Below are 22,353 nucleotides of genomic sequence, written 5' to 3'. Positions count from 1 at the left end.
GAACGCAAGGCTTTGCGATTGACTGACAAGTATTCGTATTTCTGCGGAATTTTGCGAATATTTGTATTGTTTATTTTATTTAGTTTTGTCTTTTGCATTACCTAATTACTTTTTCTCAACGATAATAAAACTTTTTGCAAAAGTACAAGGATAGTTTTGTTTATTTTAATATTGTTAGGTATCTTTGTATAATTATCTTTGAATAAAAAAATACGTCCGTATTTGATTTATAGGGTACAAAAATAAAATGTATATTTTTTAAATAAAATTTAAAAACAGAAATTCCATGTTAAGAATTCTTACTCTTACGTACATTAAATAAAATAGAGCAAAGCAAGCAAAAATATAAAGATGAAAAAGAATGATAATTTATAATATAAAATTAAAAATATGGTTATTAAAATTAATTAAAATTTAACTCTAGCAAAATTGTCATCTCTTCACCGATATTAAATCAAAACCAATTTTTGCAAATATTAATTACAAAGTACACTAAATCTCAGTATCCGTTCGTGATGCTTAAGGTCATCTTCAGAAAGGCTCGAGAGATAAAACTACAATGCGGCAGATCGACAGTGAGTCGACGTCGCCTACTACGCACATATAGTGGGGACAGAAAGAGTGGATACCAAGGTGGTCGCGGGGAGTTATGAATGAGTTGGTCGCGAGTCCTGAACCACAGATCTTAATGGTGGGGGGTAAAAGCCGCGCAACGTGCAGGAGAAGGGATGACGGAAGAGGTGGCGCGGGTGATCAAGGGAGGGCGGGAATGGTGGGAGGATTGGCCGAAAGCGGGGTGTGGGCCACGTGCTACGGTGACTTTACAATCGTATATAGGCACTGGTCGGCGGAGTGGCCAGTACCATACACTGACAGTCATACACCGGGGGCGCACGAGGTGATAGAAAGAGTGAAAGAACTGAGTTCGAACAGGAAGGAAGAGGGAGAAAAGAAGAAAGAGAAAAAGAAGGAGGGAAAGGAATAAAAGAAAATACAATAGATAAAGACTGCGAGAAGCGATCTACGTACGTCTAAGGCAAACGGATAGACTATCACTACCGTCTCCCCTTAGACAAGTTCACTCATATTATAACCAACAATTTGTTTCGCCCGCCTTCTTGTCCTGCCTATTCGTTGGATTGACCGTGTCCTATCTTACTTCGTATCTTGGATATGACAAATCAGTTAGTGACCAGCATCTTTTGAAAGCAAACTTACCTTTCCAATTAGAAAGTGAAATACAGCCCTGTGAAGGCGTGGAAATTGATACAGGAAGGAAACAGACGATCGAAAGCGAGGAAGTAATTGTGAAGGACAATCAAAAAAGAATCTTAAAAAAATAGAAGAAAACGTATAAGGACTACCCTTAACAATATATCCCTTTGATTCTTTTTCTTCTTCTTAAGTATCCCCGCCACCTTATCAAGCACCTACCCCCCTCCCCTCTTTCTCTCTCAGGATCCCATAACCCCTCTGCCCCCTCATATAAGAATCAGTGCATCGCGTGTGCTGGGACCAGTGCCAAACGGATTGTGAATCTGTGCAGACTGTTTTTCGATTGTGACAACCCTTCAGGTGATCAGAATCGGTGGCGTATCGTGCGACTGAACGTTGGAGCACACGCGCACCGTCCGCGGTATCCATGTCTATATACATATGTAGATGTATATAACGCACGTGTATCTATTACTTACATACATACGTACCGATCGCTGACGCGAGGAGACTCGCGAAGGATATACCGGCATTACTCTTGCCTTGAGGCTGTGCGTTCGCGAGTGTTCGCGTGATAGATAGTGTTATGCGATCACGATGATTGTGAAGAACGCGATAGAAAATCAATTGATGCCAATGGAGATCATACTCACCCGCGATCAGAGGACTACGTCCCACCGGGTCCATGACCAGACGAGTCCTGTTATGCAAGTCAACGCGCTGATATCAAAGTCGGCGGTCTCATCGTTGGAACAAACCAAATATCAGGACATCGTCGCGAGACGTCATTGCACTAAAGCGATAACCGCGAAAACGCTTAAACGAGAGAAAAAGAGTGATTCGCACCTCATGCCAACATTTTATCACGACCGAAGAACACAACATTCTAATGCATCCTTCAGCGTACTCAGATTTCTAAGTAAGTCAAAGTTACCATCACATATATACACAATTATAGATGATACAGCAAGCACTAGATGCTAGCAATGGTAATTGTAAATGTACGAATGAACGTCAATATTGTAAATATTAAAAAATCGTTTATTACAATTACATAGAAAATAAATTAATTAAGATTTTTAACCCGGAAATTATCAATTATATAATTGCGGATTATGTATAGTAAATTACTTCTTTTTTATAATTAAAAACATTAAAAAATGTAATATAAAATGAGTTGTAGCAGGTGCAACGTTGACTGTCACACGAAAGAAATATCTTTATTGTATTCTGATACAGAGTATGCTACGTCGATTGATTCGAGATTGTGAATACAGCAAAACGCATTACGTAATTTTAATAATATTTCGGTTGTTGCATTGTACTGTTCTATCTTTGCAGCGTGGTCGTTGTCAATATAAAAGTTGCATCCTCTTTCCGGTTGCAAGGCTTTCTCCGAATTGATTTAGAAATCATATCAGGATTTGCTTCATTTGCATCAAGCCAGTTGTTTATATCCCTTACTCCTAATTATTATCTTTCGTAACATCGACAAGGAAATATATAGATTGGCTTCGCGAGTATTATCTACCGAATATATATTGTACCTCTAGGATTCAGCCAAATTTTCTATGAATTTCCGTACGTTAGTCATAATTCGAAATGAGAAATACCGATTCGTATGTAAAAGTAGAACTCGAGTCCTATTACTAATATCGATAAACTTGAGTATGACTCGTAAATTTGCACTCGAAGCGGATCATGACCTGATGGTAAAACCCGCGTGTGTCTCGGAACCTTCATTGAACGATGCTCGTCTCGCTGATAAGTACCATTAGAATACACGAGTTTAAGTATACTTATCGATCTATAAGTATAAGTGGTTTTATTTTCTTCAAGTGTCAATGAAAATTTCGAATTTTTTATATTAATTCATGAAAAAATTATAAGTTTCTTATATAACATTATGCAATTCTTTGCGTTTTTACAATACAAATATTATTCACTATTTTTTTATAATATTAAAATCTATTGCATAACCTGTTATAAATAATACTTCTGACTTGTAAATATCACTGTACAAAAAATATATCGCAAAAATTAAATTAAATTATTTTTTAAAAATTAATTTTAAATAAAATGTTTTAAAATGAATTTTTTTTTAGAAATATATAATAACAAAGTATTTTCTTTTGACGCGTTGATAAGGTAAAAGATGTAATAAGCGTGACGTTACACTTTTTTTTTATTTAGTTCACTGTCGCTCATGTCATTCTCTTTTGCGACTTTGACGTCATTTTCGAGCATGCCGATGAAGTATTAGTCATCCGCCTTGTAACGGTCCTCCTTATCGATTCTTCATTTACAAGTTTGCGAATCTTAAGTCTATACGCATTTTCGTTTACTGTCTTATCAGCTTTTCTTCCAAATTCTCAGTAAAATCGAGAAGAGTGTATAATAGAAGATCTGGATTTCCCGGAATGAATTCAAAACATGGCACGTGCCAGGACGTGCGGTATATTTGCCTCCGTCCGCCCACCTGTTGAACAGCGAGGGTCCTACAGGTGGCTTAAATCCTTAGGTTCTACGAACTGTGAAAAGATAAACCTATAGGTTCGTCCTTCAGGAATCTCGACTAGATGCCATATATGTATTTTTGTATTTTTAAATGACGTAATATACGGCGTTTCGTCGCTTTTATTCTTAAATAAAACGAAACTTCTCAGAACAAATCGGTACATTGATATAACTTCATATTTACGATAGTGGGAACTTAATGTATTCGCTATATTCTTTTACGACGATGAGGAATTGTGTGTATGTGACAGAATAATATATAATTTATAATAAATTGTCGAACATATATGCGCGCCACGGGTTGCGACCTACCGCAACGTGCTTCGGTCCGTAGACACGAACGGAAGAAAAGGGAGTAGCGGGTCGGGCGTAATGGGGTATAATTGTCGCAAGCAATGCGAGGACAGTGCGTCATTACCGCATTTTTCACTATCTTTCTTGTTGGCCGACAGCAGAGATGCGCTTTGCACCGGTGTTCACCGGCTTTGCGCGCCATACTTTTTTCAACGCGGCCGCGGGTTCTTAGGAATTTCGATGGAACGCCGTCGTTGAGAGTCGTCGTTGAGGTAGGCCCTCGCAGTATCGACGATATGTTGACGGCACTGGGGAAAGTATAAAGAAAGGTAAAATGGCATCAAAGCCCATCATCTGCCGAATATTTCACAGAGATGAACTTTTCTTACTGATAGTAGTAATTGTGGCAAAGAGGATATTCACTTGATATATTTAATTCGTTTTCTGTTTAGAGAACTGTGTAGATTAAGGGAATATTGGTTACATAATAGATTGACTAATACATAAAAAAAATAATGTTTGCCAGAAATAATTTGAAAACAATAGTTTTCCGCCATACGGCATATCGACAATTTTGCATTTCTACGAAAAAATTAAAATCCTGACGCGTAGTTCCTGGATTAGGTAAATGCGAGAGTAAGCTTTGAGCGGCAAGATCGCAGCCGGCTTTTAAATTTCTTTCTGCTCGAGAATAAGAACTCGTTTGAAAGTATACCTGTATCATCGTATCCCTTTCTCCGTTGACAAATTTGACCGATCGTGGAACTCTAATCGCATAGCAATTAAATGCCTAAGAGAAAAAAAGAAGACGGATAATTAAAGAAATAAGAGAAAGTAAATGATGTCTTCAAACGACAAGTAAGGAGATACGTTCGTAAATAGCCGAGATTATTTACGTGGATTACTGCGAGCTTTACGGAGCGATAAAAATACTTGCAATCGAACGACTGTTTCTCGAGATACAGTCTTTTTCGTATATGGGCGAAAAATACATTGCAAGTACACGTGTCTCTCCTAACATCATTAGCGAACATTAATTGGACGCTTTCCGCCAGGATTGTCGCCCTTCGAAATTTCTTCTTCGTTTCTTTTCACGTTGAAAATAAAGTGTAAAAATATGCTTTTATTGATATGGTATATTACGAAACTTAGTTACGAAAAAAAGGGAATCGATATAACATGTTTTTATAATAAACGTCATTGCAACAATAATATCATATACACGAAAAAATTCACGTGATTTTGTTTCCCGTTTATTTCTTACTCCATGTACTTATCGTACACGGAAAGGACGGTTCTATCGAAATATCTAAAAATTTAACTGCAGATATACAGATCTAAAAATAGTTTTGTTGGATCATTAAAATAATTATGTAAAACACTTAAGCGTTGATAACGATTCTGCAAAAGTAACATTCTAGCAATCAGTTTTGATTTGAAAATTATTTGTATCTAACTAAGTTTTTCGATATTTCAGCAAAACCATATAGATGGTTGTGTGACTTATCTACATTAAAATGTAAATTCCAACACATATTGAACGCTGATCACGTCTTTGCGATTGATTCTGTAAACTAGTAACGCATCGTATAAGCATATTCACGTTAAAAATTACGGCACCGTTGACCGACACGATTTTGCGTTGTCACTTTGGGGCGCAAACTTCCCTACGGCAAATTGCTCTCTCATCGCAACGCAGAACGCACTTAAGAGCCGCTCATTAATATGCGTTAAGTGTTCGAGGCGTCTCCCTATGCCCCGTCCCACTCCTCGTTTTCTCTACATCTCGCTCTTTTTCCGTCTGCATTTCTGTCTCCCTTCGTTTGTACGGCGCGTCCGTCGGCTGCATCATGCGTTCATGCACATTAAAATTAAATTCGTTAGCGCCTGTGGATGGTACGACACACCTCCGGTTTTCGGTCGCACGCCTGTTCCTCCCGATGAACTAACAATATAAATCAAAGAGCTGAAGTTATGTGAAACTTTAACTCTTCGATATTCTAAGACAGAATCGTTACTGATTGCAAAACACTACTGATAATTGACCTTATAAATGTTCAAAACACGATAAATATTATCAAATAATAATGATAAAGTCAATCAATAAAAGAAAACAATTTTTTATTTCGTAATTTTCTTATTAATAGATAACAGTTGATTTCAGAGAAGAGAAAGAAGTTCCGAAATAATGTATGCATAAGCAATTGATAAAATTTACAATATTGAATGTAGAATGCTGTATATCTTATGAAATCCGACTTAACTTCAAATTTAAATCAACATTGTACTTAGTAGTGTCCATTTGATGTATACATCGCTCGGTTTTTGAAACCTTCAAAATAATAATGAAGGAAGAAAGGGGAGGGGGAACATATGGATTAAACGGACAACACGTATGCGGTGGCCTCCCGTCGTTATACATCCTTCAAATGTGTACGCAACTGTCGATGGTTTGTCGTCGTACCGCTGCACGTGATCCGAGGCCCCTCATCAAGGGTCGTAACTCGCGTAATAATGCGACGACGAATTCGCGGGGACGTAATTCGACGTGCGGTGATCTTGAAACTGCCGGATGATCATAAGACGGTCCCGATCGGAATCTACCATTTAGGCGCTTACTATCGACGAGTGAGTCCCCGAGGGTGGAAACAGAGGGCCAATGAGCCGGAAGCTCAATGATAATTTCACGCAGGCATCTCGCGGCTCTCACGTCAAATCGTGATTACCACCAGATCATTGAGCAATATCTTCGATTTTTCCTTTTTTAAGATTCTGACAATTCCGTTAATGATGCCCCTACACAAGTTAATCTTCATTGCGGAAAGGGTCCAATTCCGTAGCACTTGCTCGCTGCTACGGATCTTCGATGGAGCCATATTAATGTAACTGTTTCCGCAATCTTTATAGAACTTACTTATATATATAATACAATGTACTGAATGGCGAGACTAATGTCATTAGAAAATAAAAACTATTAAAAAATAAAAAGGGAAAATATGTGAATCGTTCTGATTATTCGATGAAAACACTTACTATGCCATCATCTAAAAATAAGAAACTGAAGTATTTTAATATTTAATTAGCTACTTATTGGAGTGGCACTTTAATAGTATAGAATAAAAACGAATTTCATACTGTGATCGATAATTTAATTGTAATGTATATAATATGGATCATTAAAGCAAGAAATCTAAAGTGACTATTTTTGTTTCTAGGGTTAGGCTGTGCGTTGGTGATTATACTAGCGACGCTATCAGTGCGAAGTGCTCCAATAATGAATTCCCCGAAGAAAACGGATGATATGAAATGGGTGAATCCTTGTGGCGTCTCTACCAAATTACGAACAAACGGCTCCAATCCGGACATTGCTCAGTTGGAGGACCATGATCTCCTCAACCAAATAGTACTCCAAGCGAGAACGGCATTAAAGCATGCACAACTATTTAGAGATGAATTTGTAAGTAATAGAATACATATGTTTCTCTCTTTGTCATACATTGTCGTCTTCTTCGAGAGTTTTGGCTGCGTCTTTTTTCCGTGCGTATTACATTGCAATTCACGTTGATACAAAAAATTGATACGATATTTTATTGAAAAATTATGATTATCGATTCTTTAATAATTACTTATATATGACCTCTTGGAGGAGATCGGGTAGAGTGAGGGAACTTCAAGCGGAAGGAGGTTATGGTAGTATTTCCGGTCATCCAAACGTTCGATCGCACTTCCATGAGTTACGATCATAGATCTTTGAAGAAGATTCCAATCTTATAAATCGTTTCGCGTCTTTATATTAATTGTAAACGTCTCATTAAGAATTTTATTTTTGCTTATTGTAAAAGTGTAATATGTATAATAATGAACATTATAGTTTGCTTTAAATTTGCAAAATGAAGATGTGACTTTGATTTCAGTACATCAGTTCCCTTTTCAAATTATAATAAATTTGTATCAAATTTTCTAAATTTACATATTAAATTGAAAAGTTTTTATTTATATTATATTTTACTTAACAGTTGGATAATTATTTATTTTTTATTCTAAATTATCTATTCAACTATTATGCATCTTAAAGTTGCGACTGTGTCTTGAATTCTGGAAATAGATAATCGATTTTATAAGGCAGATAGATACATACGAGAGCGAGAAATTTTTGTTTCGAAAGAATCTTCTCAACCAATCGTACCTTATTATCTCTGACCAAGGACAATAAATCACGCACCAGACCCGAGCGGTTTCTCAAGGTTTCTCTTTAGGAGCAATCCAAAAAAGAGATCGACTCGAAAACCGCAGAAACAGAGATGATGTTTTGCATTCTAAATTTCATTTGTTTTTCAAGAAAGATTGTCTGATATTTTTATGCGTAATCCGCTTAAAACACTTGTTGACTTTATTCTTTTCAATTACATTCAATTAAAAAAATTCAGATTTTTCAAAAGATGTAAACTTCTAATATAAAAAGATTTAGACTTCTAAAATACCAGACATGAGAAAGCGTCAGTGATTAATTCCTAAACGAATGCGTTTCGCCAAATAATGGTATCCAGAAATAAACATTCACGATTGATCGCTCTCTGAACAACATCAGTTAAGATCAGACAAAGACCGTTCTCCACTCTCGCAAACGGTGTTTACCTAGGCGAAGCGAGTATATGACCGAGTAAATTAGCATTCGTCGCGTGCATCGAGAAAGGGTATTTCTGCCTCTTCGCATTATAGGGTCCGTTTAGCCCTAGGGCTCCGGCTGAAGGCGGTTAAAAAGCGTTCCCGTTACATCATCGCGCAGCGATACCGGATACCGATGTTTTTTAAGTCAGCGCATAATCCGATATCATACCGGCCGTAGCTCGCTTCTACCCTTGACAAGAAAGACAATAAATTGCGCACGTGTAAATACCTCGGCACTTGCGACATATAAAAGATGGCATGGAAAAGGAGTGAAGTCATAGTTGAACATGATGACAGAGAAGAATCAAGTTTCTTTCCTCGCCGTTCGGCTCTGTGCTCGCGGCGAGGCTATGAGCTCCAGGGGCGCCTTCCTCCACTGATATCAACTTGCGGCGACACACTGTCTGATGGTCCAGTGTCTTCACCGTCCGACACTCGTTATCGGTTCAACGTAGGCCGTCTACCGGCAGGGAGAGAAAGGAGTAGATTAGCCAAGGATACTGAGAACGGCGGAAGTCTCACGGCCATGTATCTTTTGTGTGCGTGGCGCGAACGCGAAGGAAATTCGCGGCGAACTTCGCGATCTTTTGCAACTGACAAAACTATTCTTCCAAGAAGTTTCCGGGATAATTGAAAATCTTTAGAGTACAATCGTCAACTTGATCTATCTGTTGCAGCTTTCTAATGTTCGTCCATTCTTTAAATTTTTATTGTTTTTTTTTATGACGTACAGCGATTCATCATCTTTATACCGTCTGAATAATTTATAAATCGAATTTATTCGTCTGCAATTCGCAATTCACAAATAGCGATAGATAGTCTATGTTTTCGCGCGTGTGCAGACGCCAGTACGTGAAGGAATCGGATAAAATATCGGAAGCGAAGGATTCCAATAAATCAGAATCGGAAGCTGCCCCCTCTCCACCGCGGATGGGTACCTGTACGCCACACTGGCACACCGCCTGCATACTAAAGCCCAGACCGGATATACAACCTGCCAGTGCATGTACTCGCCTCGATACATACGACACATATCTCCTATCATGGTATACTGCTGTATTCTAATGTCCACTCTCGTCGTTCCTTTGCGCAATGATATATTTTTCGAACGCGATCGTGATTGTTCAATATATCTTATGAAGTCTACTTATAAAAATGGATCGCATGAACGCGTTATCATAAAAGATCAGAATTAACTTAACATAATGTTTCTATATCAGCAGAAATTTAAGAAACTGCTCAATCAATATAGTGCTTGCAATTAGAATTTATCAACAACGTTAGAAATTATCGACTCAAGAGATTTATTTATAGGGTGTGTCGATCGCGAACTATTCGATCGATTCTCAAAGCTATCATACAAAAATTTTATAACTTCTAATAAGCGGTGCAGTAGTGATGCCGCGCTAGAAGAAAGATTGAAAAGCTAATTGATTTTGACGGGTCCTCGGCAGCGCCGCGCGGAGACCATACCTATTCTTGCCAGCCTACTTCCTGCCAGCTTCCAGCCCGGTTTTACGATTATTCGTGCTCCAGTGTGGCCGAGGAGACTTTTACGAGGCACAAAAGACCCGCGCCACAGATTTGTCCGCCGCCAGTGGTTGTTAGCAACAATTCCTTTCATTCTACCCTTTTTGTTTCGCTTTACCACCTTTCCCATGTTCGTTCCTTACTCTTGCAATCTCTCTTCGTATTTATATATCTCGCGGCGAAAATGTATGGAGAATATTCAAGCAGTTCAAAGATCACGGCGATCATTTTGGAACTTCGTGATTTCCAGCATCATTTTCCATATCGCATTAAAACAAAGATTGCTGAAGTATCGATTCCTAAGCGGATTGAGAGCCATCACATGAATGTAACCAACACATCATAAAACGCAACGATAAAAACGAGTTCTTTTCGGCACCTGAAAGGAGGAAAGACGGACGCAGGTTCAACTCTATTCGTAGGTAGACGCGTAGGTCTCGCTAATGTATTTATTAGAGGACTGCTTACATAAAATTACCGTAAAATTCCATTTAATTACCCATCAGATTCCTCATTACGTATACCTACACACCTAGGAAACTTTGTGGTAGATATCGTTATTATTAGCAATAATAGTCGATGACGCAATTGATGGCCGATCACCGTGAGTATTTAATATTTTTCGATACAAAGTACGGGTTTAAAAGTTATCTTTGTATCCTCTTGGACGCTTTCGTAACGATCGGGGCGTGAGAAGGGCCGATCACTGATCGGCGCTCGAGTGCCCACAGGTACACGAGATCGAACATGCCATAACGAGGGAATGAATTTAATGAATGACTACCGCGATGCCGCCTTTCTATGGGCTACCCTAGCTAGCCACGAATTTCCGCCGCTGTCGTGCCTTTAAAATCCATTTGTCGTCATGTATGCTTACTTTCCACTTGGCCATGCCGATATTTTCGTTCATTAGCTTGCACGCAAATTCATTCTTATTTTTTCACGGCGTCATATATGCATTAGAGAGAAATCTTCGAGGATATATGATTTATCAAGCTATACAATATGTGGTTCTTAGCAGCGTGGTTCTCAGGAATGTTGTTTGCGATCAAAGGTATTATCTCATTCGCAGGTCATACGAGAGTAGTAAGAGTGTCGTACGATGATACACTTTCATTCCTACTTGAGATAATAGTGCGTACAATGCATTATCTACACTGGAATTCAAGATATGAGATCAATGAGACCAAATCATCTTTCCGCACATAGGATAACATGTATGGAATTCTGGATAATATGTGTCAACGTAAAATGTTAACACGGAAATTCTTTTGTAAGACAGTTGTTTGAGTCTTCAAACAATATCGCAATTGTTTGTCATAATAAGAGGCCGATGACCTATACCACAGCCTCGAAGGTTTATCGGACTGAAATATTAGTGTATCGTGAAACATAAATACAAGATGCTATAAAAATCATATAATTATTATGCAATATATGATAAATCCTAATTTTACAGAGTAACAGTAGGGTAATGGTTTGTCAGTTCCTTAGAATCTGATGTCAAGTGCAATGGAACAATTGACATCAAATTATGATACGAAAAGTAACTTCCAATATGTTATGCAAGCTCATGTAGCACGTTTCCCTCGCTCTCTATTTCTCGCACTTTCCGGCTCAACGGATGATTCATAATGACTCGTCCGATGTAAGCGATCCCTGATGGGACAATTAGTGTGTCTCGGCTGGCGCCCGAGTTTCCAAGTAATTTCTGGGTAAAGGACTAAGCTGGCTTTTGTTAGCTGACCCATCTCGGTATTCCCGAAAAGTCAGCGTGCCATGGCCACTTGTGGCACGCGCTCTCCCGCATAGAGAGCCGGCACGAACTGTCATGCGTTACTCACGCGGCAGTTCGCACGGCCGACTGCGTTTTCATCGTACCAGGAACGAGGGATATCGGGAGACTGATCGTATACGAGGTGTTGCACGGCGTATAATCGGTGACTAAACTCGCTGACATCCAGTGGCGTCGCTTCGCTGCACTATTGCGAAAAATTAACGCGAGCGAGTCGGTACTTACGCTGGCAATAGTGGCATAATTGGCGGATACCTGGAAATACAATAAGAGCAACGCGGTGCACTAGTCTGTGATTCTTTCGCGAAGTGACAATATAAAGTGACAGTGAGATACACTGCTGTCAAGATATAGAAGCGCCAAACGGCTGTGTATGCATTGCGCTCTTGCTAAATTGTACTAATATTTTTTAAAAAACATTTTTCAACAAAAAGTGTATACAATATCGTATCAAAAAAACATGGTTACAAAAAATATTATTAATTAAAAAATTCGCTATTTATTATTTAATAAGCATGATTATATCCTTTAATAAAATGATAGCGACATGCTTTTGCACATGCATGTCACGTATCGTTTTATATATACTTTAATCTATTCCCGTACGCAACGAATATGAGAGATATGCAGAACGATGTAGCAATAACGCGACACCCACGCGGAATAATTTTTCTCAAATTTCCGCGAGATTGCACGCGCTAAGAAGACGACGATGAAGAAACTTGATAGTCCCGCGTATCTTTCTTCGATGTTGCGGCTCCTTTTTTGAAAGAAACGATGTATCTAATCGTACTCATGTTTTTCTTCTATGATTTTACAGATCAGACAAACTTTCAAGACGGACTTCGCCAGCGTCCACAATTTGTGGAGGAAATATCACTACGCTTGGCTGCCTACACGATCTGAAATACCCAAAGAACTGGGAGAGGAACTGGATAAGGAGCATCTTAACAAATTAGATGTACGTTATCAATTAGTTTATGTCGTTTTATCTGTCTGCGTAGTTACTGTTTACAATCTATTACAATACAATAATTTATTGGAAATATATATATGTACGTGAGTCAATAAGTATCTTAATTTTTGCAACCTTGATTGTTAAAGGTAAAATTAAAGTTACTTACTGACTAACCTGTTGTACATACACACATTTTTAACTTATGCCTTTTCTCTTTAAAATACGTATAGTATATATTTTTTCACGACACGTACATGTGCATGAATAATTACACATACCTATAAATGGATGATTAACAGTACGTTCGGATTTATATATTTTCAGATTAATACGTCTCTCGTCGATGCGTATGAATATATGCAGAAATATGCGGTGGGCTTAGAGCAGGTAGTTTTGGATCAAAAGGATTATCAGCCTAAGTATCATCAGAAATTCACAGAAGCCGAGTGGAAACTTCGAGCGGTAAGTTCAGTTTCGAGATTATCTTAAATCCGTTACCTTCCTAAATAATTATGTTGAGCCATGAGTATTCGATTCGTAACTCTTTCTTGGCGTGCGGTATAAAAAAAAGAACTGCTGTGCGCGACTTTCACAATAACATCGGCACAATTGGCCTGAATTATTCTGCCTTCTGTTGCTGCAAGTACGATAAAAGACGTTTCGCCAAGTTTTACGATCATTTTATGTAAAGGTTGAGACGTTAAAGATCGTCGCTAACTACCATTTTATTGACCATTCCAGCGAATAGCTTTGGACGCGCTTAAGTTCCTATTAGAGTTTTTTGCGTTTTTTAGTTTTTTTTTATGTGCGTCGATTTCGAAAACACAGATTTTGAAAGATTGCAGAAATCAGTCATCGTCTATTGAAAATTAACAACGTTTATCTCGATACTTTTGTGACAATTAATTTTAAATTAGTAATTTATATATAAAATTAGAATAACTTTACATAAATGTTAAAGACTGCAAAATGCTTTAATGCCGTCATTTTTTATTAAAGACTTTTATCATAATATATTTTCTAATTACAAGCATTTTTAATGTCCTGATGCTTCTCTTTTCTCAGGTTCTGTGTGAAATCCAAGTTGCTATAGAAGAACGTAGTGTAACGCGACGGCCAGACGTCACTCGAGATGTTATGACATCTGATTTCCGAACGATGACAGACATGACGTCCCGTGATCTGCGTGATTGGATGATTTTTCGCGAATACATGAATGGTCTCGAGTACGTGATACAAGTATTTTCACATCTACGCCTACGCTATAGTCACTGATGGCTCCATTTTCCTGAGGAGGTATAGGGAAGAGGATAAAAGAGATAAAAGGATTTTCCGATTATTTTCTGATTATCATTTAAAGAGCACAATTTTAACGAAATGTGTCTCTGCAACAAGGATCGGGTTATTTGTTGGTATCGACGATGAGAATATTGTCGAACCGACTAATATACCGCATCACAGTATCCACATTAAGCTTCTATGATAAACTTTGAAATAGAAGTGCTATCAATACTCCCGACACCTCAATTTACCATTTTCTTCGACACTTTTTAATGGTACTTCGTACAGAACAAGATAGAATGGAGAAAAAAAAGGAAACAAAGAAAAAAAACTGCGTCGTTATTGGTCCACTGGCTTTCGCCATTGCAGTTCACGGCCACATACATATAATCATGCATATTCACACAAATTATGATTTCGTGCGAAGATGCCCTACAAATGCGCGTGAATATTTGATTTTATACATATATGAGAAAGAAAGTAGGATTATCTCTCTTTATGTAAGTTCGATGGCTCAATCGTTTAACATTGAACGTAAAATAACTCTCGAGAAATAACTATTACATATCACGGTTATCTTACAATCTAAGAACGTGATATCCTTTATGCTCGATTTTTCTTTTTTGACACGTTATTAAAGTATATAAAGTCACAGGTAAATTTTACGAAAAATTTAAATTGATTTTTTAAGCATGTGTGATTGTTCACATCGTATTTTGCTTGTCATAGTAGTTTGAAGATATGAATACCTATAATACTTAACACTACACGTTCTATGCTCAGTGTAAAATGAAAAGTGATTAAGAGATTACTGATTAATTGAGAAAGAAGATAGTTAATAGGGAAAAATCCAATCTTGCTGTAAGTTCATAATGAAACACAATATTTTGGACCTCGCAGTAATTTAGATCTCTCGTAATTAGATGCGCGTGTACGTATTACATTATGCACACAAAACTCCCACAACACTGTTGAAAGGACTTTCTTCGCGAGCGATTCATACTCCACAATCTTATATAATAATTTATTGACTACTTATATATATGTTTACGTATAATATAATCATATTATATTATATGTAACACATTATATATAATATTAGTATATCCATATTTATTCAGATTATTTATTTTATTTTTATAAAGATTTTACACTCCGATTAATTGTATTTAAAGTATCTAGTTGAGCTTAAAAGTGCCTAGTGTATATGAAAGAAAGAAGCTATATCATAATTAAGACCTCGTACATACGTGCGATTATTTTGCTCGCATGTACGGAGTTTCATTATTACAATATTACTATCATCGTGCAAAAGGAGAAGAACGCATTCCCGCGACGAATATGTCGTGTGTCGCGCTGTTGCTACTACTTCTCTTCTTGACGTACCTTTGCAGGGTATAAGAACTCTAATCACACAGAAACTTAACGAGGCTGGTTAATTTCGCACTTTTGATCGCAATTATTTCACTCGCAAATGAGATCCTTCTAGTATTATATTTTACTCGATATTATTCTTTTAAAAAATATTCTTTTAAATAATTTTTTTATGCCAACATCGACATTTTTATTAATAACATGCGAGACTGTTGAAGACTATTGGCAACAGGGTATATCACATAAAGATTTCATCAGTCCAAATTTATTATTTTATTCCATGAATCCATCATGATGCTATTTTGATCATATATATACACATATATATATATATATGTACATCTTATGCCCTTGCAGTCTTCAAAACTAATACCAGAAGAATTTTTTTGGTACTTACAATTTATTACTGTGCGATCATTTGCAAATAAATAATGTATTAAAGTGTGTATTGTCATACTTAATTTTCATATCAGTAGCAACATGTAAATCATATGTACAAGTTCGAAATATCATCGACGCAATTTTAATGCGTAAATCATTATTTATACGCACACATACATACGTCGCATAAAATATATTTTTATTTTCTTATCATCGCGTCTGTGATATGCATCTTAGAACATCCCTCAGGCGACTAATTGTTCATTTCCGAATCGATCCACGCTTGCTTCCGTTCCGATGAAAAAAAGAGACAGAGGGAAAAAATGAAAGGAAGAAGAAATAGGAAAAGAAGAAAACAAGAAATAGCAGCTAAATGTTTATATCTCAAATTTTGATCATTATTTGTATCTTTATTTTATTATTTAAAAATATGAAAATAGTTTATAAATTTTTATGAATATTGATACATTATATCGCGTTTATATAATCAATAAGTTAATTATTTTATAAATATTCTTTTTAGAGGTTGAAAATTTCGTCGCAAAAATTATTTTACAAATTTTGATAAAAACATGTTTTTTTGAAAAAAATAAAGTAACACTGAAGATTTAAAAATTGGTATCATATTTGCTACCTAAAAATAGATTTGATAACTTTTATAGGTTTCCAACTCATCTTTCTGTCTCTTTTTATCACAATTTTGATTGTAAAAATGCATGGACACATAAATAATTAGCATGAAAAGTTATATACGGTCTAAATAAATGTTTTCATTTATCGTAAAATTAAAAGATTTCGATAGTGTAAATAAGATGTCGTATAGGACCGTAAAAATAAAATTTTAGTAATATCGCGACACAAGATAAATTAAATTTGGATTAACTAGTGCGATCGCTTCATATATTGTACACAAAAGATCTGATAATATAGTTTAATATAGTAATAAACTGCAAATTATACAATTTTATGTATGGATATATAATCTGAAAATACGGGCTTCTCTCTCCTCAGAATGCCCATTCTGTTGTAGCATATTAAACCAAAGACCGTTCGATATCTTATCGTTGTTATTTCAATAACTGCCTTTTTCCTCCTCAATACGATTTCCTTTAAAAAAAAAAAGATAAATTCAAAATTCTCACAAAAAAATGTGTATGAATCAAAATTAATGATTTGATATGTAATAAATTCTAATCCCAACAATTTTCTAGTTATGTTATCTTGCACACATATTTCATTATTTGCTTTTTAATAAGTGTATTAGCAAAGCAATTCTTCGATCATTGGCACGTGTTGCTCGAGTATCCGGCTCGAATATTTCAACCTGACCAAACGGGATTTGCCTTTTCCCATGATCAGTGTTCGATGCCGTGTCTCCGGAGCTGTTGACGTCGTCGGTGTTTGAGAGGAAACGCGTAAGTACATGATCATCGGCCCAGGTACGGCTCTGTCCCAAGCCGCCGTGTTTGCGCACGCTGTTAGCTCATTGTCATCGTTCGTCCAACTTACTTTCTCATAAGGATTTCCACTTCTCTCGTGCTGATTCTATGTTTGACAATCCCTACCCGCCTTCCCTTTGGTATCCTCATCCAGGTGGTCTCCCGAGCGCCGCCAAGGTGTCAATGTTTTGCCTGGCCATTAAGATCGTTAGCCCATCTACGCTGCGTTTGACAGCCGAAGGGCGATACGATTCTAGAATTTTACTTCAGAAGTTGGGATAATTGCTTCGTGTAGAAAAAAAAGAATTGTATTCTTCAGTCTATAATAATACTTAACTAAAATTTTTTGCTACGAGTTCTTTTTTGGGAAATGTTTTTAAACTGCGTATATAATACAGTATACTATATTGCTTTTATAAATATAAATGTATGCTAAAATGATTAATCAAAGATAATTTGTTTATAATAACATAAATTAATCAAAACGTACATTATATTTAATGCAACAATATCAATCACAAATAACACTATAATAATTGTACAATGTAATAAATAATACGCTGTAATAATTTCATTAGATGATACCGACTGTGTGTATCTATAAATATATTTGTTATATTAAACGAATAAAATATTGATAGCGGTCGATGAGTCTCCTGCAATGGAATTCGAAAAGTCTGGCGCATACATACCGTCGGAGAGAGCGTCAAAGAAGAATGGTGCGCCAGTGTCTTCGCCGGTGGCGCAGGTAGGGATCGACGATCGAATCTTATAGGGTAAGATATGAATGAGACGTGAGAAGAGGCCGAAAAGATCGGTCAACGCTATGAATGGCTGGGAAAACTGCGACGTTTTTTTATACTACGAAACATGCTTCATTTCTTCTTCGTTTCTCCTACTACTATTCTTTCATGTTTCTCAGTTGCTCCATCAACGGCGGCGATATGCCGACGGTGATCCTTTTGCACTTCGCTCCAAATGAGTCCTGAGAGTGGTCCGGAATCTAGCCCCCGCCATTGCCTCGGGCAAATACTTCGGCTCCTTTCAACTCGAAAAAAAAGAAGTATACCAGACCTCGTTGTAATTAGGATAGTGCGCCCGCATGGACAGCTACAGGGAGTCTTCGCCACTCACCTTCGCCATTCATTCTTCTTCTTCACTCGCTATGTAACTCGCCTTGTCCTTCTTCGTCCTCGCCTCGTCGCCATTCTCGAATACCCTGAAGGCGTCCTCTCGCTATATTCCTAGTGGCTCTCAAGACAACTTTCAATAATGTCGAGACAAAAGACTCCAAAAGTTGAGTAGTTCTCGCAGCTTACAACCGCGATTACCGCGGCATCGTTAGAAACAGACAATCGACTATGCCAACAAAATGTCACTTGAGTATTTCATTCATTATTATATATTATGTAAATATTTACTAGTGCTTAATATAATATTATTTCACAAAAATTATTTTATTCACAAGAAAGAATATAAAATCGATAATATGTATATAGTTTTCGCATATATTTTTACATTTGTACAATATTCCTTTTATAAAGTAATCATACTCCATACATTATTGATTGTTTTTCTTTGAGATAACAGCGAAAATGTAAGGAAATTGAATTTTGTAGTCAGAATAACCTGAGGAAAACGAGGTATATAGTCATCCTTAACTGCTGCTGATTGAGAGGCGGTACTGTGCTAATAGGTTCCATTCCCTGCTCTCTTGACATGGGTACTACGTTCTAAAACAGTCTAGATTTATTTCACAACTAATTTTGCCTTGTTAGTCGATAGACTAGTACAAAGGGTCTATTCTTATTTCGTCAGCAAAACGCGTCCCTCATAAATAGGGGTTAAATAGATATTAATGACAACAATTGCTTGAAAACTATTCGTTTTCAAAATGTACGCATATTATGTTTCGCACGTTTATCTGTAATTTTTTTTCATTATATATCTGAGCAGATAAAATTATTTGACATTACGATATGTGATAAATAATGAATAGAGGAGAAGATGGTATTATGGCACCCCAGTTACATTTTACACAATAACTTTGTTAATAAGCAATATTTAAGTTTAAAATTTGACAATTACATTTGTTAAATAGTTGTTGAATCGATTCTGGGCTCAAAGTTACGAAATATTTATTACTTAGGACACTATTAATAAAAATGTGGCGACATTGCATAATGACTCGAAGAAAAATATGGGTGATAATGTGGCCTTCCATAAAAATAGCCTTAAAAAATTAGTTTTGTTTAGAAAACAGTATTTGGTTACAAAATTAACAAAAAAGTAAAACATTTTAAAATGTATGCAAATAAATGTATATACTACACATTTACACAACTTCTCTGCATATAAGCTGCTCAGTACTAAAAATCTCAGTGTACTAAAAATAGTACACGTAATACAAAATATAGATTAACAGTAGAGCTACAGACGATTATCAAATAATTATTTTGATATGAAAACCTCAAAAATGAGGTCGTGAGTAAGCAATATCCGTAGAGGGCATTAGCAAAATGCCATTTTATTATTTAAATTTACACAACTCAAAATATATACAGTCAAATAAAATGTTAAATAGCAAACTACACATTTAAAAATACATATATTCATGTGATAATACGCTCAAGTTTAAGAAAAATGAGGAAGTAGGTATAATTAAATGCTAAAATTTACCTCAGAAACGTTTCGAAATACTTAAAAATAAAAAATACGTTATATAATAAGTGCTGGTTATTGATTAATGACATATTAGCGTCATGGTGTAACGGCGAGCTACTGAACAAAGAATTCCATAAGTAATCGTTGGAATTCGCCACTTAATATCGCGGAGATATTAAGAGGGGCCACAAATCCACACTGACCATAATATCACCTTCTCCTCTATTATTTTCCTCAATCAATAAACTTGCATGTATTTGTTTCTATCCTTTTTTCGCTGAAAACAGATTCTGCTAAAGTATAATTAAATATAAGTGCACGCACAGAATATTTAAAAAGATGAATATTATTTCATGCGAAAATATTCATGGATGTGAGCAAATATTATTATCTGTACAGAAAAGATACTTATAAAAAAGTAAAGAAAAGCATCTTTTCTTGAATGGTATTATATTACAAATAATAAAAAATATGTATTAGAAGCATAGAAACGCAAATTATAATTATTTCTCGTATTAGTGATTGCAACGCGTTTTCTCTCGGTCAATGGTAAGATGGCTTCAGAGAAAAGAGGTACCGTTCGTGGGAACTGTGAGACCGCTTCCTAGAAGAGTGAACACAACGCAGATATCGGTCGGAAGAAAGGAAAAAGAAAGACTGTAGCGTCGAATGAAGAGGGACGAACAGCATTATGGAAATACCACTCTTTCGCAACATCGATATCGCCTTGTACATGGACGGTGTTTTTACCGCGGCAGCTCGGGGCCATCGTTTTCGGCAAGTTGTTCCGGTCGAACGAGATGCATTTTGTCGCGAGATAACGTGTGTATTCGGGCACGTGGGTGGGACAGCGATAACCAGTGAAACACACGAACACTTTTAACAGCTAATTGCCGTAGATAGGAACGATCAAGAAGTTGGCCGTGGAGTCGTGGTATATCGTCGATCGTTCTCGCGAAATGCATGGGAACTAAAGCCATCCTGACCGGTGCATGCGTCATCATCAACCGTATCCGCATGGAGGCGGTTTCAATTCAGACGAAAATTGACTGAACATGATTGCTTTTGAAAGTTGTGCATTACGAGAGAGTAACTTATCATTGCAACGTTATCATTGCGTTATAACAATGCTTTGTTAAATGCACATCATCCATTCCCTTAAAAAAACATGCTTGCAAAAATATAATGTAATTCGCTGAATAGGTATAATTTTAAATAGAATACATTTTTAGCGTACTTTTTAAAATATAAAACATTATATAAACTTATATGTATAATAAACTTAAATTTATTAAGTTCTCACTTTTGTAGGTTAACATTTTAAATATTTATTAGATGTTTATATTTAAGTGAAGTAAATAAGATCTTAACGTTTTATTTGAATAACGTTATATTAAAATAATTATTAAATCCTTTCTCTCACTCTTAATTATCTCCGTAATGTTTCTTAACGAAATTTTCAGCGATCACTACGCATCTTCTAGACTCTTAGGGGAAGTAGAGTCGAGCTGGTAGTGGCAGCGGTGGCGAAGGTTTGAAAAGGTAGCCCGAAGCGGGACGACGAGGTCGCGACATCGTGACCACGGCCAGCCACTGATTTACATATTGTCCACCGTTGAACCAGCATCGCGGCTCTTTGTTTTGGAATGCCTTGCCGAGAGCGAAGAGAGGAGCCCTCTTCCCCATCGCGCTTCTGGGATGCTCTCTTGGTCGCTTCTGCCTTGGTAATAGCGTCCAGATCCAGACGCCGGTGCTATCCGCAGAGCCACCAACGTCGATCTCGTCGAGAACTCTGAGAGAAGGCGTCGAGGTAATGCATTCTCATTTTTCGAACGGCAACACCCTTACTGCCGTTCCCTCGGATGCACACGTGCAACCACGTCGATTCTTCACTGATTAGAACGTTCTTCCCATCCCAAGTTGAATTTGATTTTCTGCGATAACGGCTTGAAAATTATGAAAAGCGCAAAATTATGGAAATGATAAATATATGAATTCACAAACCACATAAGCAAATAATGTGAAGATTTTATATTCTGTTAAAAAATATTAATTTCTTGTTTATTATAATTTTTTACAATATTGTAAAGAAATATTTGTCTGCATCGTATTTATTTTGATATTTTAGTATTTTTACATTGTCATCATTTTATATCGTTAAATTAATTATTCGCGAAGTAATATAATAATTATATAAGATACAATTTGCAGACTTTTGCACATTCAGCATCATAAAA

The 22,353-nt window shown here is 36.6% G+C and overlaps 1 protein-coding gene across 1 annotated transcript; it reads left to right on the top strand.

Moving 5' to 3' along the window:
- Positions 1-1,689: 1,689 nt before the first annotated feature.
- Positions 1,690-14,252, top strand: LOC108729049 (uncharacterized). The gene is made up of 5 exons (XM_018457965.1): positions 1,690-2,134; positions 7,242-7,483; positions 12,840-12,980; positions 13,302-13,439; positions 14,043-14,252. The coding sequence occupies exons 1-5, from the start codon at positions 1,813-1,815 to the stop codon at positions 14,250-14,252; spliced, it is 1,053 nt and encodes a 350-aa protein (XP_018313467.1). The 5' UTR covers positions 1,690-1,812.
- Positions 14,253-22,353: the final 8,101 nt, after the last annotated feature.

Source organism: Mycetomoellerius zeteki, unplaced genomic scaffold, assembly GCF_001594055.1.
Source record: "Mycetomoellerius zeteki isolate Tzet28-1 unplaced genomic scaffold, Tzet1.0 scaffold70, whole genome shotgun sequence".
NCBI classification, from domain to species: Eukaryota; Metazoa; Arthropoda; class Insecta; order Hymenoptera; family Formicidae; genus Mycetomoellerius; species Mycetomoellerius zeteki.
Note: the sequence above shows the minus strand (reverse complement) of the source record. Positions and strands in the feature narration are given on the sequence as shown.

Excerpts from the sequence above, each read along its gene's own strand:
- LOC108729049 (XM_018457965.1), top strand. The coding sequence starts at position 1,813 with ATGATTGTGAAGAACGCGATAGAAAATCAATTGATGCCAATGGAGATC. Across the intron at positions 7,484-12,839 it reads AACTATTTAGAGATGAATTT|ATCAGACAAACTTTCAAGAC; the intron begins GTAAGTAATAGA and ends ATGATTTTACAG. Across the intron at positions 12,981-13,301 it reads AGCATCTTAACAAATTAGAT|ATTAATACGTCTCTCGTCGA; the intron begins GTACGTTATCAA and ends ATATATTTTCAG.